The following is a 20,894-nucleotide window of genomic DNA, read 5'->3' as shown; positions in this document are numbered from 1 at the left end:
GTAATATTTTGGAAGTTACTTTAGTAATTGAGAGACCTCAATGTTGAAAATGACAATTTTGATAGAGGACAATTTTAAGAATATCAACTTAGATGTTTGTGGATCTTTATCTTTTAAAATATTACTGGGTGTCTGAAAGAATATTTCAAATTTTTCTGAAACTATTTAGATATTTATCATGTTTCATGTGTTTATATAGGCAAATATTTATACATGTCATTTATGTTATGCAAGGGTTTATATGAATTTCTAAAAAGATGTATATATGTGTTGATAAAATAAGTTCCAAATTATTACAGAGTAACAGAAAATGGGATCTATTTATATTAAAACAGATCTGTTAAAAGGAAATGAAAAGTCAAAAATTGTATTTTTTAAAATAATTGTGTTAACATTTTTGTGCTATTTAGAAATAGTACACCAAAAAAAATAAACTTTAATATAAGTATCAATGTAGTATGCCCTTGCTACTTTTTGTTTTGTGCAGTACATGCATTTGAATCTTGATCAAAATTTATGGATTGAATTAATAAACAGAAGAAACTAATTGTTATGTTAACACTGTAGCTAAGTATATGTCACATTTAATCAGGCCAAGTTATCCGTCTTATTAAAAAAGGAGGTTTGGTACTTTTGATAACTATTTGATATGATTGCCAATTTCAAGGCTACATGTACCTATCACAGTTCTCTTTAGGCCATAATCATTGTGATGTATGGGAATAATTCTCTGATGTCATATTCTGACTTTTATACAAACCAAGTGATGAAGATAAAGGGTGCTTCTATTTCCAAAGGTTTTGAAGAAACTGCTTTGGAACACAATAAAAATCAGAAGATGTAGTATAACAGTGGCGGATCCAGAAATGTTCATAAGAGGGGGCCCACTGACTGACATAAGGGGGCCGCTCCAGTCAAGCTTCAGTGATTCCCTATATGAGCCCCCCTGCTCCCCCCTAAATCCGCCTCTGCATAATTGTAATCAGACAACTCTCCATTAAGAGACCATACAATGTAAAAGTTTATAGTGATAGGTACAGCCTTCAATAAAGAATTAAACCACTCTGCATAATCATATTTGATCTTGCAAAAACAAAGAGAATGCTTATTTATAGATTTTGTCACTATCAATTATATATGCGCATGTACTAATGTATTCATGTGGTGTCTGTCCTTGATTTGAAATCCCCCCCCCAATTTTTTTTTTTATATAAATGGACAAGATCCATGGTCATGATGGTCATGCCAGTTGGGAGTTCAGAATATATAAGATTGAGAAATGAGGATCTAATCATTTATTATTCGACTGCAAACAATTTTTGGGAATGTATAATGGTATGATGTCGTCATTGTTGTTGTCTGAAGACACATTGGTTTCTGGACAATAACTTTAGTTTAAATTAATGGATATCTATGAAATTTTGTTAAAAGGTTCAATTCCCCTAAAGGAAGGTTTGGATAAATTTGGGGATGATGGTCCTCGGAACGCAACCGATTGTCTTGAGGTGCTGCACACATGTGCCAAATATCAAACGATTTTGTCAAAGGGCAAACAGATAATGCTCCCGACACAAAATTGTAAACAAAAGTCATCTTTTTTCTTTGAGGTCAAAGGTCAGCAAAAAATTGTATTATAGGTATCTGTGGCATTGACTTATGATCTAGATGCCAATTCAGTGAGAATTTTCTTGCATCTTCCAACTAAGTACTTTCATGGTGAAAATTTGTACAAAAAAGGCATACAGGAAAGGAATAGTGTACATTTTATGCTTGCTATGGCAACCAAAGGAACAAAGTGGCGACAAGACTACAACTTGTTTTCTTTATTTTTTTTCATCAAAAACTCACTAAAACATGATAAATACAATAAAGATGCAAAAGTGTATGGTATTTTGCAACTTAATCCATGTAATATCATTTTGGTTTGCCAAAGCAAAATTTTCTCAATATTACAATTTTCCTTATTTTTTGCATTTTTTTACTGAATTGTTTTAAAAAGAGTAAAAAAGATACCAAAAATTGTACCTTCATTATTTTTATGCCCCACCTACGATAGTGCCTCCGTTCGTCTGTCCGTCCGTCCGTCTGTCCCGCTTCAGGTTAAAGTTTTTGGTCAAGGTAGTTTTTGATGAAGATGAAGTCCAATCAACTTGAAACTTAGTAACATTTGCCCTATGATATGTTTTTTTTCTAATTTAAATGCCAAATTAGAGTTTTGACCCCAATTTTACGGTTCACTGAACATAGAAAATGATAGTGCAAATTTCAGGTTAAAGTTTTTGGTCAAGGTAGTTTTTGATAAAGTAGAAGTTAAATCAACCTGAAACTTAGTGTACATGTTTCCTTTGATAACATCATTATAATTTTAATGCCGAATTCCAATTTCACGGTCCACTAAACATAGAAAATGATAGTGCGAGTGGGGCATCCGTGTACTGTGGACACATTCTTGTTTTAAACCAACATATTACTAGACTTCCATATCAGTAGTAAGTCATAAATGTTGTTTTCCTCTGGTGATGGATAATTGAAAGCAGTTAGAAACTGGCTTTTCTTAAATTTTCTCAATTTATTATTTTAGCATTTTTTTACTTTTTTTTTTGAAATCAAAAAGATACGAAAAATTTTATTTTCATCATTTTTCACACCAAAATAGTACTAGACTTGCATATAGGTAGTTTATTCATAAGTGTTGTTTTCATCTGGTGATGGATAATTGAAAACGGTCAGAAAACGGCTTTTCTCAAATTTTCTCAATTTTCCCTATTTTCGCATTTTTTTACCTTATAACTTGAAAACTTTTCATTTGCCAGCTGTAAAAATTTGTCTGAAAGAAAATTAACTAGTAAGCGTTTCTGAAATCTGACACCAATAAAAAATCTCCAGTTCTGAGGCAAGACTGTGTTTGGACATATCTCTTTGTAATCTGAGGATTGTATTTCAGAATCACGTCTGGATCGTTCAAGGTCCTTTGGACTGACACCATTTCTGTTCGGATGGTCAAATATTATGTGTACTTCTGAGGCCTTGAGTTGGTGATGTTGACGTACTACCCACAAGTCAAAAAGGAAGGCTGCATATTCTGAAAATGTTTTGTGAATAGAAAGAGGACTTGTATTAAGGATAAACATGGCATCAATAATAAAAGCTAGTGACTTAGCTGCTGAAATGGAAACTGGCAAATTAGTTAAGAATGATTCTGAATATAATTTCTTAAAAACTGTGGTTGCCCAACTCTTTTGTCCTTGATATTCTGTCCGTTACGTCATATGGAAGGAGGTACAGAACGAATACGCGGCTTTCGCACTGTAACGCTCAGTGTAAAATATCGACAAATATAATGCCTACCCATGTTAAAATGAGCATAGAGCATGACACGAAGGAATTATTTCTTAATTTGTATAGTAAGGCCGTGTTCACATTGACCTAAACTCGGTGTTGTGTTAGTGTAACTCACACATAAACTAAACATAATTACGTTCCCATTGATAAAACTCAATGTTTACATGTAGTTTAAATCATGTTTTGTCTACATGCAGTCGATAGTCGATGTAGGCCTTGTGTAGGTTCAGTGTACAAAATTAGACATTCCGAACTGTAATTTTTCCATTTATATGTAGGTGTCATACCACCAATTAAAAGTCCCTATCTGTTCAACCAAATTTTACAATTTTCACAGCTTTCTAAATATTTTACCTTAAGTTTAACTTCATAGAAACCAGGTATATTCTGAATCGCACATGTATCAGCTTTCTACATGCCAATTGTCAACAGGTGTTAAAAATCATATAAAAAAGAAAAGGTCTTCCGAATAGAGGTACCGCAAAAATAACCCCTGGTTTTCTGGAAATCTTAAATTAGTATACTATGGAGTGCATTAATCCTCAATTTTGAATGCAAAGTCATTAACAAGTAAATTTTAGCTCAAAATGGTCTTAACATATTTCTCTTTCACCAAAAGTTTCATTTCTGCCAATTTGTTGGTTAGTTTAAGCAAACAATGACATCAAATGCACTATTTTTTGTCCGAGTAGGCCTACTTTCACATACGTTCTAAATTTGAGGGAGTAATTGGTGGTATGACACCTATGTAAAAAAAGAAACGATTTTTATATAAAATTGATACTTATAACACTTATTAATAAAGTTCTTTACAGAAATATTTGTCTAAACTTGATATATTTATTTGTTATAAAAACACTTTACGTAGCCTTATAAACCCCTTATCAAGACTCATCCATCATCATTGCCGAACACATAATTCATTAGAAAAGGTCTTCCCGAATCAACTGGAGGCATACACTGACAGAAATATTTGCCACTGGTCTTTACTCAAACAACGATTCACTCATAAATGCATTACTAAAAAGGGTGAGATTAATTGTTTGTTTGTGTTTTGTATTTTAAACGGGCACTTTTGGACATAGTTAATTATGATAATACACATTTTCCTAATTTTCCTAATGAAAGGCGTATCCTTTATTTCACTTAACTTCAAACTAATTTTAAATGGAATATAAATACTCACTGATAGCAAACACTGGTATCTAATTATTTTGTAACATTATTATATTTTCTTTGTTTATAATAGTAGTATGTAAAGATGAAAAATAAAAGTATGTGTTTTGATTGTGCCATAATTTTATTTTACTATAATACTATATTATATACACTATGCATTCAATCATTGACGAACAGTCCCAAACCGACTATAGTCTATACTGTTCTGCACAAATTAATCATGCATGCAGTCCTGCCAGATTTTCTGGTACTATATATACTGTGTTACTTGCGCACTAAAGCGAGTTTTCACACTTAAGCATCCATAACATAGCAGTGAGATTTGTAACTTTCTCCACGTTTCTTGTAAGCACATTTATTTTCCTAGGCTTTTTTTTCACATTATTTTTACAGTTCAAATTTTTTTTTACAGTTCGAATTCAATTGAAACTTCAAGATAACTTTCGAAAACAATATCTGACTGTTTTGTATTTCCAATGTGAATAAAAGTTGGTTTTCAAAACATGACCGTCATTTATATCTAGGTCTTATTTATAAGAAGTTACGGTAACGACTTATCCCATACACATTGACAATGAGACAACTTTCTTTTAGACACAAAAATGATGTTGAATTAATCAGGTTTAGGTCAGCTTATGCCTTAAACAATGAGAAAAACACACAAACTGCATGAAAGCAAGCTATAACAGGGCCCTAAATTATAAATGTAAAACAATTCAAACAAGAAAACTACCTGCCTATTTTATGTTCAAAACGCATTTGGTATAAAGCAACCAAAGACAACCATGGAATTACAAGCGTGTGACTCTGGAATGGACTGAGTTAAAGTGTTGTCGCTGAAACAAACAGTACAACAAAAGTACAAATAATAAAAAATGATGAATAAACCTTAACTCGTCCTATGACAGAGCCTGTATAGTAAATTCGCGTTTTGTGCCAAAACTTGTATCATAGTTAAAGTTATCCCTTAAATATAATAAATATACATGTATTCGCAGTTTACTATGAAGTCCACTATTACTGAACTAGTATACATATTTATTAAGGGACCAGTTAAATGACGCCACCGGATACGGGAGTTTCTCGCTTCATTGAAGACCCATTGTGGCCTTCGGCTGTTTTCTGCTCTAGGGTCGGGTTGTTGTCGCTTGGAATTTGTATGAACTTTTCATGTTGATAGACATTTTTAATCTGTTGCTTTTGTATTATTTCAGATGACAGAAAACGTTACAATTGAGGCATTAAATGAGTCATTTCATATATCACTTTCAGTATATATATTTGAAAAAAAATGTATAGAAATCAATAAAAAGAACTTGATATTCGGCATTTATTATAATAAACATAATCCAGCTCACATAATCCGATTTCCTGGGTGTCCCTGTTTTCTCATTTCTTACAGTATTTTAATTCGGTATACACTTTATAAGATAAGTTGCGAATCTAGATGACGTATAGGTTGCACGCCCCGACCCCACCTTTGGTTGCCAAAACTATATATTGATTCCTGTATTTAACGATTTTGTAAAGCAAAAAATAATCAAAATATTGTTCGGCTCGCTACGCTCGGCGGTATGTAAAAGTTGTTCGAAATACGCTCACTTTGAAATAAACTGAATCCGTCTGTCCGTATATATTGTCAAAATATATTGACCAACGTCAGTGTATGATCATCATAACACAATGGCGACAGTACAGACTCGGGTTTTTTTTATAATGTTAACAAAATAATTATTATTGCATTTTATCGATGACCTGAGACTATTATACTAATTTGTACATAGCAGTTTAGTTACAATTAGTGATAAATAAATTTTATTTTAATGCATGGTAGTTGTAATCCTACATTCATTTTCTATGTCGATTATATAGATATAGGAAGATGTGGTGTGAGTGCCAATGAGACAACTCTCCATCCAAATAACAATTTAAAAATTAAACCATTATAGGTTAAAGTACGGCCTTCAACACGGAGCCTTGGCTCACACCGAACAACAAGCTATAAAGGGCCCCAAAATTACTAGTGTAAAACCATTCAAACGGGAAAACCAACGGTCTAATCTATATAAACAAAACGAGAAACGAGAAACACGTATATATTACATAAACAAACGACAACTACTGTACATCAGATTCCTGACTTAGGACAGGTGCAAACATTTGCAGCGGGATTAAACGTTTTAATGGGCCCAAACCTTCTCCCTTTTTCCTGAAACAATAGCATAACATCACAACATATAAAAACATACGATAAAATATCAATTAGCAGACTTAACTCAATCAAAAAACGTATGTCTTATCACTGAATGGTAAAGATTGTTTTAATCTATCAGTTGGTAGTAAAAGTGAATATACATTGTATATTGTATAAAACAAAGATTTAAGTTGATTCAACTACTATTCTGGACAAAGAAAGATAACTCCAATTGAAATCCAATTGGAATTTCTTGCTATTGCACAATATTGTGCAATTAGATATTTCTTGCTATTGTGCAATACTGTGCAATTGAAAATATTTGCTATTGCACAATACTGTGCAATTGAAGATTTCTTGCTATTGCTGAATACTGTGCAATTGAAAATTTCTTGCTATTGCACAATACTTAATATAATAATTTTGGATCCTGATTTGGACCAACTTGAAAACTGGGCCCATAATTAAAAATCTAAGTACATGTTTAGATTCAGCATACTACATGTACTAAGGCCCAAGAATTCAATTTTTGTTAAAATCAAAATTAGTTTAATTTTGGACCATCATGACCATTTGGACCTTAATGTAGACCAGTTTGAAAACGGGACCAAAAATTAAGAATCTACATACACAGTTAGATTCGGCATATCAAAGAACCCCAATTATTCAATTTTTGATAAAACTCCCAAAATCAATACCAACCTTCCTTTTATGGTCATAAACCTTGTGTTTAAATTTCATAGATTTCTATTTACTAATACTAAAGTTATGGTACGAAAAACCAAGAAAAATGCTTATTTGGGCCCCGTTTTGGCCCCTAATTCCTAAACTGTTGGAACCAAAACTCCCAAAATCAATCCCAACCTTTCTTTTGTGGTCATAAACCTTGTGTCAAAATTTCATAGATTTCTATTTACTTAACTAAAGTTATAGTGCGAAAACAATGATGCTTATTTGGGCCCTTTTTGGCACCTAATTCCTTAAATGTTGGGACCAAAACTCCCAAAATCAAATCCAACTTTCCTTTTGTGATCATAAACCTTGTGTTAAAGTTTCATAGATTTCTATTCACTTTTACTAAAGTTAGAGTGCGAAAACTAAAAGTATTCGGACGACGATGACGACGACGACGCCAATGTGATAGCAATATACGACGAAAAATTTTTCAAATTTTGTGGTCGTATAAAAAGGTGAACTTTTCCAGCAGCACAACCTATCACCTTGTTTATAGGAATTGGACCCAGTGTAAAAGGTTGCACAATGTACTTCCTAAAATCTACCAAACCTATGTAAGAGATAGGAGTATTATAAATTAAACTAATTCTATTCAAAACTGTTAAAATATATTAACTATCGAAGACATTAAAAGTACATATATTTTTAGTTTGTATTTAACACATCAATCTGTAAAATGTACAATGTATTTCAAGTTAATAAATAAATTTCTCTTTTTTTTATTGCTAAAAAGAAAATTTTGAAATACCTTTTTGGCAACAAGTTTCTTTTTATCATTCACGTGTCTGTCTGGCCCATGATGACAGTCCCACACTTCAGACCCCAAAAGGCAATACGGAATACCATTGAAGGGGATATGGTTATCCCACCAAATTTTTTTCTTGTCCAAATTATCCAAGTCTACAAGAGAAACTGAACCTGTTAGCACATGCAATATTGCCAGGGCATGTTATATAATTTTGGACTTAATTACACCTTATGTAAGAATCCTTGGTTTTGATTGGTTGATAGCCAGTGTATTTTTCACCAATTTACTGTTATCAAAAGAATATCGTTCATTTTTTAACTCTGCCTAGGTATATGCAAAAAGGATCAGACTTTTTTACCCTCTATGCCGTGTTATTTGCCAAAAATACTCTATCCGACTGGATGTTTGAAATGTCAAGATCATCAATGTGTTTTTTAACGTTAACTACCAGTCTTGAGAATGAATTTTCCTTGCCTTACCCTGCTTTCCTGACCATGAATTATTCATGAATATTCACGAACAATTCATGAATATTCATGAATAATATTCACGAATATTCATGAATATTCAAGGTAACAGTTCATGAATATTCATGAATAATATTCACGAATATTCATGAATATTCAAGGTAACAGTTCATGAAATGAATGTTAAATGGCACCTTGAATATACATGAATAGTTTTTGAACTGAATAAGCTTGAATATACATGAATATTGTATGAACTGAATAACCAAGAATTAACATGAATAATTATCTATAGAATATTCATGAATATGAAATAGGATGTCCATGAAAAATGCATGATAGAATATTCTATAATCACCATGAATGTAAAATATATATCTATCCCAATAGTGAATGCTAAATACATACTCTAAAATAACCTTGAATGTGAATATTTCATGAATATTGAATTGTTGAATATTCTAGAATAACCATGAATATTGAATGGTTGAATGTTCTAGAATACCCATGAATATTCCCCTGCGAAATGATTATGAATAGTTCATGAATGATTCATGAACATAATTCATGAATTGTTCATAAAAGATTCATGAACAGTTAATGAACTAGACATGAACTACAAATGGACAAGCACGTTCATGAACCAGTGAATAATGAACTATTCATGAACAGAAAGTGTTCATGAACTCTTTGGTTCATTAAAGTTCATGAACAAAAATAGTTCTTGAACTTTTATTATTCATGAATTGTTCATGATTTTATAGTTCATGAACACGCTTGTCCATTTGTAGTTCATGTCCTGCTATGTATAGTTCATGATTTTTTTATGAATGATTCATGAATTTGTTCATGAACCATACCAGTCCATGAATCATTCATGAACACATGAACTACTGTGTTTATGAACTGTTCATTAGTAATTTAATTCATGAACATTGTTTGTCCACTTGTAGTTCATGAACTGTTCATCTAAAGTTCATGAAATAATTTAAAAGGATTTTTTTTGAATTTTCATTTTTTGTGTTATTATCATAAGTAAACTTCTCTTCCTGTCTGTAATTAAAATTGCTGTATCAGGACTTCCAACTAGAAATGCTAAATAACATCTTGGTGCAGTTGTTCTGCTTGAAATTCTTCACAGTTGAACAGATCTTTTAATCAATAAATGCATCTGAGTTTCCCCCTGCAAAATCAAAAATCACTCCACAAAGAATCAAAAGTCCTTGATATTTGTTTTTATAAATAAACACTCAAGATTAAACAGTTTCTAACAGGTATAATACAATGTAATAATCTAATTTAACAAATGTTGTTTTTATTAAAATATCAATAGAGTAAGATTAATAACATGAATATCACTTCAGCCTTTTCATGACATTTCAAATAATGTACCTACCCCCCTTTTTTCCCTTTTAATTTAGCCACACACAATCATAAGAGTGGCTGAAGCATGAATTATTTTTACCTTGAAATACAATATATTGTACAAATCTATCAGTTATTCCTGAATGGAAATCATTAAACTAACACTGCAAAATGTAAAGGCTACTTTCTGGTGTTTTATATTTATTTTAATTAATCAATAATTATTATAAAATGCTTCAACAAATAGTTATTCAGCAAAAAAATATAATCAAAATATATATAATTTACTTATCTGATAACAAATCTGCTTTGTTTTGACAGCTATATTACTTCACTCCTCATCAAACATCTTCATTTGTATTGTAAGCGTCAAAAACATCATTTTGCTGACGTCATTATGACGTTTTTCTATTCCCAGTCACTTGTAATCATTTGTCTACATTGTAATCTTTTGTCAAAGTCATTGAAGCGTTTTACAATAGGTAAACGTAATTCATTAATAATGATAATTATTGACACCAGTCTGCATTGTTTGGGAAAGAATGAAATTTAAGAGTATCAAAGGGGTACAACCAATTTTAAATCAAAAGGGGGGTGAAAAAATTAAATATGAACTTATTTTTTTAAAACTTAATAATATATTTTTGGATTATATAAAAGATGACATTCCATTTTTCAAAACAACTGTTGGCAGAGGTGGATTTAGGGGGGGCAGGGGGCCCGGGCCCCCCTTTTTGGATAAAAATTTGGTTGCTTATATAGGGAATCACTGAAGCGTGGATCTGCCACTGGTTGGGGAATCTTGAAAAGCAGCATTTTTTAGTGTTTGTCACACAATGGAAAAATTCCAAAATTTATTCCTCATTTATATTCATTCTCATTCATGAAATGTATGCAAAAAGTCTAAACATGTTTTGCATGAAGATGTTATGGATTTCACCTACATGATCTATCTAATAAAATGATCCTCATATTTTTTTTTCATTTAACTGTGGAATACATGTATGTTATTCTGCATCAACAATCAAGTAAAAATAAACATACAAAAGTCCTTGAACAAATTTGATTTATCAATTTTTATGCCGTTTGCCACAAATAATTCTGAGTCATTATCATGCAGCTTTATTCATGCTTATTCATGTTTGTCACACAATGGGAAAATATTCTAAGTCCAAAATTTATTCCTCATTATTCATTCTTATTCATGAAAAGTATTCCAAAAAATTCTAAGTCCAAACATTCAAGTTAATTCATGTTTATTCATGTTGACAAAAAGGGTTTTATAACCCCTAAAAAACCAACTATGAATTAAGGAAACTTGATTATACTATAATAAAATAAGTGTCTAGCATTTTAAGAACATTTATTTGTTGTCTCCAAACAGTTATTAAGAATTCATGTATATTCCACTTAATTCATGTTTCTTATTCATGAATAATTTTGACACTGGAATAGTAACCATGAATGGAAGTGGAATATTCATGAATATTCATGAATATTCTACCTTATTCATGAATACATGAATATCATGAAAGCAGGGTATGACTCTCGAAAATTAACATTCTCTCGACTGGTATTTTTTGCAAATATCCCTCCTTTAATTACATGATTTATCTGTTAAGTATATATATCAAAATTATAATTATCAAAGAATTTAACGCAATATTTTTTTTCTGCTGTTAAATGGATTTACAAAATCAATAAGAACAAGCCTGTTGTATGAACATGATGAAAGGAAAGAAGATAACTATGCCATAACTCAATTATTACATTAGATGTATGTTTCACTTTAATACGTTATTCTGATTGGCTAACTGCACACCACATGTTATTCCATAAGCAATTGCATTAAACAATAACATTTATCATTCACGATGACACGAGGTCTCACAATAAAGTGCACAGGTGAATTAAACAAAACTTAATATAAATCGTGTTTTCATGATCCTAGCTAAAAAAAAGTCTAAAAAATGTAATTATAAGTATTGAATGCTTCTTTTTGTAACTTTATAGGGTTGTAAAAGCGTTGAACGTGCGTACATTTTCAGAATGAAGTGCTTCCGCGCTTCATACAAAATGTACTTAGGTCAACGCTTTTACACCCCAATAAATTTACAAAAAGAAGCATTCAATTCTTAAATGTTTCTAACTGCTGTGAACTTTACAAATAAGTTAAGGTCTATATATATGTCATGTACATGTATGTATGAGTATTGTTGTATTTAGCAGGATGAAACAAAAAGCTTAAAAAATATTAAATATATTTCCTGCCACAGTTACCTTTCTGATTGAAACCAGCTTCTCTGTAGTATAATATGTACTTAGAAGTGGTCTCCAGTTCATACTTTCTAATTGCAGCATAAGAAGATTCAATGTCTGGATGATGTTTTAAGTTTATGGTAGACATTTTACTTAATTTTAGACCTGAAATGAAAAAAATATATACATATCTTCATGTACATGGTAAATGTTGCAAACAAAGACTTTTTTTATTAAAATGATGTCAAGGTAACATTGATTCAAGGTGTCTTTTACCATTTAATAATAACATTAGATGTATGTTTCATTATAATACTTTATTCTAATTGGCTGTAGCACATCATCTGTTATTCCTTAAGCAATTGCATTACTCAATAAAACTTTTCGTTCAGGATAACATGTCATGCATGTGGTCCCACAATAAAGTGCAAAGGTGAATTAAATAAAACTATTATAAAATTTGTGTTTTCATGATTATAGCTAAAAAATGTAATTATAAGTATTGAATGCATCTTTTTGTAACTTCATAGGGTTGTAACAGTGTTGACCGTGCACACATTTTTAGAATGAAGCGCTTAGGACTAGCTGTCAACACTTTTACATCCCAATGAATTTACAAATAGAACCATTCAATAAACCTGTTTACACTCTTGGTATTTAGCTGTATTTTGCCTCCGAATGACCTTATATCAATCACCTCCGAATAACCTTTTGACGGCATGCAACAATCACATTTTAGTTGTGACATCAAATGTTTTGAATTATGATGTCAAAGTTTACGGGAACTTGTGTGATTGTATGTAATAGCGGAAAAAATTTGCATACAAGTGTAAATATGTCTATTCTTTTATTTATAAAAATACATACATGTAAAAAAAATTCTGGCCTGCATGTTTAAAAATTTTGAAAAAAAGGATGAAAGAGAAAGTAAATTGGTTTATTTAAACAATTATATAAAGTATGTTCCCTATTGGAATTTTGAAAACAAGGAGAAAGTAAATAGACAATCATGACAATAGGTCCAATCATTAACTTTATGGCAAGGTTTTGGTTATTAAAACATTGATAAACTCACATGTGGTTAAACTTACATGTAAATACATAACATTGATAGAGTGGGGTGCCCATATTCGCCGGGGACACAATTTCGCCGTTTTATGATTTTGAGGTGTTAAAACTTCAAAGGATGGCTTAAATGGAAGAAATATACCTGTAAATGATATTATATAACAAATATGATTATTTTTTATAGCTGAGAAAAAATTGCGACACCTTACGAAAATCACCGAAAAACGGACAACGATTTTCGGCCAATTTCCTGAAGAAACAAACACAAATTAAAGAAGTAATTCTAAGTAATTCTTTGACTGAATGCCCTAAATTTTGGTTCTTAACACCTTTTAAATGTCTGCTATTCATCATGAAATTGATTAGATCAATGGTGTTGAAAGCTGCGGTTATTTGGTTTTAAATTGATGTGTAAAAACGGCGAATATGTGTCTTCCATTGACAAAAAATCAGGAAATTTCAAACACCCTTTAATCTTACTTTTCAGATGATTATATTCAAACTAACACGTTTACAAGCTTAAGAATATTTTGCATTTGAAGTTATCTTCATATAGAAACATCAGTATACTTCAAAAACATTTAGACCTGAACATAAACTCTAGAAAACATGAAAAGATGTGGCGAAAATGAGCACCCCACTCTATTTGAAAACATTTGGAAATCATCTCACACCAGAGCTGATCTATTATATTTAATAAACAAAAGTCCGTTCAATTATTACTACTGTGACCTGAACTACCAGTAAATGTCTAACAACAGGAGTTTGAAATCCTACGAATGTAGGAAAAAAAGTCACAGGAAAAAAGTCACGGAAAAAAAGTCACAGGAAAAAAAGTCACAATTAATATTTTGTATGAAAACTGTCATATGATCTGCACTTATATATTGGTAATGACTTTTGTCTGTGTGAGGGTTTTTTTCTGCTGTTCATGTGCAAGTATGGTTTTGTGTTTTTTGTACCCCATATCATTTTGTTTTATTATAAAATTTAGAATGTAAATAGGGATTGTGTCAAAGAGACAACAACCCGACCATAGAACAGACAACAGCAGACGTTAATATTTTGTATGAAAACTGTCATATGATCTGCACTTGTATATTGGTAATGACTTTTGTCTGTGTGAGGGTTTTTTTCTGCTGTTCATGTGCAAGTATGGTTTTGTGTTTTTTGTACCCCATATCATTTTGTTTTATTATAAAATTTAGAATGTAAATAGGGATTGTGTCAAAGAGACAACAACCCGACCATAGAACAGACAACAGCAGACGTTAATATTTTGTATGAAAACTGTCATATGATCTGTACTTGTATATTGGTAATGACTTTTGTCTGTGTGTGTTTTTTTCTGCTGTTCATGTGCAAGTATAGTTTTGTGTTTTTTGTACCCCATATCTTTTTGTTTTATTATAAAATTTAGAATGTAAATAGGGATTGTGTCAAAGAGACAACAACCCGACCATAGAACAGACAACAGCAGACGTTAATATTTTGTATGAAAACTGTCATATGATCTGCACTTGTATATTGGTAATGACTTATGCCTGTGTGTGTTTTTTTTCTGCTGTTCATGTGCAAGTATAGTTTTGTGTTTTTTGTACCCCATATCTTTTTGTTTTATTATAAAATTTAGAATGTAAATAGGGATTGTGTCAAAGAGACAATAACCCGACCATAAAACAGACAACAGCAGACGTTAATATTTTGTATGAAAACTGTCATATGATCTGTACTTGTATATTGGTAATGACTTATGTCTGTGTGTGTTTTTTTTCTGCTGTTCATGTGCAAGTATAGTTTTGTGTTTTTTGTACCCCATATCTTTTTGTTTTATTATAAAATTTAGAATGTAAATAGGGAATGTGTCAAAGAGAAAACAACCCGACCATAGAACAGACAACAGCAGACGTTCACCAACAGGTCTTCAATGTCATTCAAAGGATTTTTTTTGTAATGTTACTGATACATGTTTTGTTGTAATTATTTTTGTTTCATGTGTTTTTACCAGAGAAGCAAATTATACAGCTTAGCATATGTTTCTACAAAAGCAAAAGAAACCCTGTACAAGCTCGTGAACTGATACAATGTTTTGTTGTAATAAGTTTCGTTTCATATCTTTCTTGAATGATGCTAGTTATAGACAGCTAAGCGTATTTTTCTACAAGTCTTATGCTCTTTTGCTTTGGAAATTTCACTTAAAATCGCAAAGCAAAAGAAAACCTTTTCAAGCTCGTGTATTGATATATTAAAAAAGAAGATGTGGTACCCAACTGTCCACAAGAGACCAAAATGACACAGAAATTAACAAATATAGGTCACCTGTACAAGATCGTGTGCTGATACATGTTGAAGTTCTTTTTGTTTCATACCTTTATTTTTTATGTATGACCTGTTGATATAGTGTTAAAGAAATAAATTAAGCAAAACGAATTGAAGACGTAGTAATGTAGATTTAATGTATACATCATAATAATATAAGTCAATAACAGCAACATAATAAATAATCAAGTACAAATAAATGTCTTTATCAATGAACAACAGATAATGAACATGTGATGCACATAGTTTTACTTAAAGTTCACTTGATATATATATGGCATAGATGACAACTAATGGTTAAGTCTTATGTTCCAACCAACACCCCTGAGAAATTCTGCAATGGTCTTGTTGCCTGATGTCAAGTCTCTGCACAAGTTCTGAAGTCTTAGTTGAAGTTGGACCCGTTTAACTGGTGGGGTGCCTACAGCGTCTTGTTGTATCAAGGTTCTCACTGTAGCTTCTTCTTTCTGGCACCATTATACTACTCTCCATATTGATGGGTGGGCATAACCTACTAAGTTGAAGAATTTGTTGTTCCAACCTTCACATACATTGTTGGTTCTTGAATCACAGTTGACTGTTGCGTCATGGACATTCAATATAGTTGGTTGGACCATGGGTGGAGTGCTTCTGGTGGGTCATCTGGACACAAAGTTCTTAGCAGGTGGACACCATTTGGCAAATCAGCTACAGGCAGAAAGGCAAGGCCGTCCATCATACCACAGAACAGGCGTATTTTGACTTTGAAATAATTTCAACAACATTTCCAACGTGAAAGGCTACTGTCCTGGCAGATGTTTTAACCTTTAAAAGATGAAAAAAATACTAAATTATAGATTTTAAGAATGAATATTACATAAACTTTATAATCGTACAAAAATATTCTGCCAGACAGTTGTTTTGTAGAAAATATTTCAATTATAAGTAAACTTTTCTCTGCAATTTCAGCCATTTTTTTCATAAAATTAAACTGTCCTGGCAGAATTTTTTTAACTTACTTATTATTTATTTTTATATTTTTTATAAATAATATAAGTAAAAATCCTGTTCTTTATTATACAATTTAAATTTTAACAATATGTTGAGTAAAACAAAAGTTACAGATAAAAACGTATCGAAAATAACTGTCCTGGTTTTATCTGTCCTGTTAATAGACCTTCCCGAGAAAAATGGTTGATCAAAGATCACGAAGACGTAAACAAACACTTTTAATACTTTTTATGGACAATCGGTGAATATTTATAGGTAAGATTATGTGTCATATCATTCCTATATATAAACCACAAACAAATAACATCATTAATGATCGATCGGAGGCTGTTAGTAAGTACAAGGGATAAAAAACAACTATGTTTGTGGAATGATTTTCTCTGCACACATGCATTTCCGGTAGGTAATATTTCAATAATTACTAATTTTATTTAAAAAAAACAATTATTTTGAGGCACATATCTATAAGTAAGAATGGTATACATTGACAGGTAAGTAAAAAATATAATTTTTATTAGAGGAACATATAAAAACAAAAATCTAAGGAAAGCAGAAAGAAACACTGATACAGATTGACATTGCAACACTATATATATATGAAGTAAAATGGGAAGCAAATACAAGAAAGGTCGCATTTTTGGTAGAGGTCTAGGGAGACACAGTAGATTTAAAAGAGTAAAACATATGGGTAGACCAGTTTATGAAATTAAAAGGCAGAGAAACCAAAGAAAAGACATTTTGAAGTTGAAAATACGCAAAATAAACAAACAATTCAATAACAAATCACTGTTTAGAAACAAAGAAGTTTATACAACATTCTCAACTGGTTGTGACTTGAAGCTTAAGATTCGAAAAGTGAAAAACAACTTGCCAATTGCAAAGGGTTATCGGGTTATGAATTTAGACTACCTACAAGCACACATATCTGATATAACTTTGCATGCATGTTTATGTGCCGGTGCAATAAACTTGGCTAAGGAAGGGAAGGCACCAATTAAGTTAGAGACAGAGGTGCGTTCGCTGGGTTTGGCTACTGTTATGTTGGCTAAGTGCATGGGATGTTTACAGAAATTTAAACTTGAAACCAGTCCAAAGGTCCCAGGATCTAAAAGATATGACATTAATGTACGTGCAGTTTGGGGCAGTATGGTTACCGGCAACGGCCCAGCTCACCTTAATGAGTTTTTAGCAACTTTAAATTCACCAGGGTTATCCCAGCCGTCTTTCAGCGCAATTGAAACAGATATAGGTAATTGGTGGCATAGCGTTTTAGATAAAGAGATGATGATTGCAGGCCAAGAAGAGAGGCGTCTCGCTATAGAAAGAAAAGATTTCCATGAAGAAATTTCAGCAATCACAGTTATAGCAGATAGTGGGTGGTCCAAAAGAACACATAAACATTCATACAATGCAGCTGGTGGTGTAGCTATTATTATTGGTAAAGAAACAAAAAAATTATTACACATTGGAGTTAGAAACAAATATTGCTACATCTGTAACAAAAATGATAGTACACCGGTACCTCATACTTGCTTCAAAAATTGGGATCAAGACAGTCAGTCGTTGGAAGGTGACATCATTCTGGAAGGTTTTCGTGAGGCCGAAAAAAAACACGGACTTAGATATATGAGACTGGTAGGGGATGGGGATTCCTCTGTTTTTGCCAGAATCAGAGAGGAAGTACCAGGTTGGGGACGGTCTGTTTCAAAAGAGGAGTGTGCAAATCACCTTTGTAAATGTTACAGATCAAACTTAGAAAAATTGGTTACAGATAACCCACTTTATAAAGGGAAACATCACTTGACCAAAAATACCAGAGTGCGACTTGTAAGTGCACTCAGATGTGCGATACGTGTCCGCTCCAGAGATCTAAAGGACAAAAAAACAGATAAATTTAATGCCATAAGAAAACTTAAACATGACGTAAAGAATTCTGTTCACCATGTTTTTGGCAACCATAGCCAATGTTCTGATTTTTGTCGGGCAAAAAATCAACCTCTCCAAACTTCAAATGAGGATAATACACCTCTACAAATATCTACCAAAACATCTGATTCAGGTATTGCAGATGAAGAACAGTTAATTGACCAACAGATTGATTATTGGAGTGAGGGGGCATCTATTTCAGCCCAAGAACAGGCTCGCTTTGGAACCTCAATAGCTTACAGTAATGTTGAGCAGCACATCATAAAAGACGTGACAAACCTTTTATGCAGGATTGCTGAAAAATCTGATCGCCTAATCAACAACTCCACCACCAATCTGGCAGAAAGCTGGATGCATATCCGTACCAAGTTTGATGGGGGCAAGGTCCACAACCTCTGCAATCGTGGATCTTGGCATGCTCGATGTTATGGGGGAGCTTTACGGATGAATTTAGGACCACAGTGGTCTTGTAAGGTTTGGGAGTCAAGTATTGGTACTGAGCCAGGACATCTTTTCCGGAAATTGTATGCACGTCATGAGCAGACATTGGCCAATTCGATCAAGCACAAGTCTAAACCTAACATTCAACAGGTTCGATGGAAGAAAAAGATGTCCTGTCTTAAAACAAGCACCTCCAAGAAAACTCGCAAAGCTTATGGTCCAGAAGCCATAGATGTTACTGATGACGTTTCTTCAGATAATCTAGAAAAACTGAAACATGACTATTTAAACCTTCATATTCACCTTTCCGAACTACAACGCTTAAACATTACAAATTTGACAATTTTAATTTTTACAATCACAATCTGGTCTTTGGCATACTGAGAGAAAAAAAAGAATTACAGCATCTAATTTTGGATCTTTTGTTAAAAGAAACCCGTCACTTCTAACCGCTAAATTTATACGTACTATTCTATATTCTACATTTACTGGAAATTATCATACCAGAAAAGGTATTCTAGAAGAAGAAACAACCATTGAAGAATACAAATTGAAGAAAGCTGAGGAATCAGAAAATGTTTGTGTTGAGCGCAGTGGACTTGTCATACACCCAACTCAAACATTCTTGGCTGGCAGTCCAGATGGCTTAGTTTCAACATCTAAGGGAGAATCTGGTTTAATTGAAATCAAGAATTTGTTACATTCTAAACCTATCAATCTTTGGGAAGCTTCTGAAAACAAAAACTTTTGTCTAATAAATTTGAATGGAAAACTGCAACTTAAAGAAAATCACATATATTATTATCAATGCCATGGACTGATCAACATTTGTAACAGAGATTGGATTGATTTTGTAGTAAGAACTTTAAATCCTCATCAACTTTTCATACAGCGAATTTATCGTAATATTGATTTTTGGGAAAACACCATGTTGCCAAAACTGGAAGCATTCTACCACAAAGTGCTACTTCCAGAGTTAGCAAGTCCTCGAGAAGGAAAAAGCCCAGGCATTCGAGAACCTGAAATATGGGTAAGTTGTTATGAATATAATATTGTCTGGAATGAGGTAAAGAGAATACAGATTTATGGACAGAAACTAGAGAAAAATAAGGAGATTTGAAAAATTCAATGATAATGTACCGTACAAATATAGAAAAATCACCTAAATTATTATATTAGAAATTGCATGATATCCCCATTAAGACCCTCTAACATGAAGCATGGTAACCATTAGTAAAATATCTTTGACAAACATGTACAACAGTAAGTATAGACAAAGTGCAATCAGATGCCTTCCATCGCCTTTTATACATACATTGTATATTATATATGTATGTGTGTAAGTTGAAAATATGTATGATTTTCAAGTTTATTTTCAATTGAATTTCATAGTGGTATCATTAAACAATTATGTTCATGCTATTATATGTATGTTAAATAAAATTTGATTTATATTACTATGACAGATATTAAATAAATCTATATAGACTAAGAGATAATGTGTTTACTGGCATATTAAGCATTATATATTTGATTTGTTGGTGTTTAAACTGATCATGAATGATACCTTTTCTTGTATCATATATTGATAGATATAGGAAGATGTGGTGTGAGTGCCAATGAGACAACTCTCCATCCAAATAACAATTTAAAAATTAAACCATTATAGGTTAAAGTACGGCCTTCAACACGGAGCCTTGGCTCACACCGAACAACAAGCTATAAAGGGCCCCAAAATTACTAGTGTAAAACCTGTATTTAAAAGAACTACTTGGTATACATAGTATACATGTCAATGTCAGTATGGCAAATAAAATTTGTTTTTTATTTAATCTTTCTAAAAATTTAATGGTAATTGCTT

At 32.1% G+C, this 20,894-nt stretch overlaps 1 protein-coding gene across 1 annotated transcript in view; it reads right to left on the bottom strand.

Annotated features, from left to right (window-relative positions):
* The window catches only part of LOC134718212 (uncharacterized), a 29,670-nt gene extending 13,502 nt beyond the window's left edge, over window positions 1-16,168 (bottom strand). The window contains exons 1-3 of the mRNA XM_063580706.1: window positions 16,102-16,168; window positions 12,311-12,454; window positions 2,784-3,163 (exon numbers count right to left, since the gene is read on the bottom strand). Coding sequence (XP_063436776.1) covers window positions 2,784-3,163; window positions 12,311-12,454; window positions 16,102-16,168 — 591 coding nt within the window. The remainder of the gene's footprint in view (window positions 1-2,783; window positions 3,164-12,310; window positions 12,455-16,101) is intronic.
* Window positions 16,169-20,894: the final 4,726 nt, after the last annotated feature.

The sequence above is a fragment of the Mytilus trossulus genome, chromosome 5 (assembly GCF_036588685.1).
Source record: "Mytilus trossulus isolate FHL-02 chromosome 5, PNRI_Mtr1.1.1.hap1, whole genome shotgun sequence".
Classification (NCBI taxonomy): domain Eukaryota; kingdom Metazoa; phylum Mollusca; class Bivalvia; order Mytilida; family Mytilidae; genus Mytilus; species Mytilus trossulus.
The sequence above is the reverse complement of the archived record's forward strand: the minus strand, read 5'-3'. Positions and strand labels throughout refer to the sequence as shown.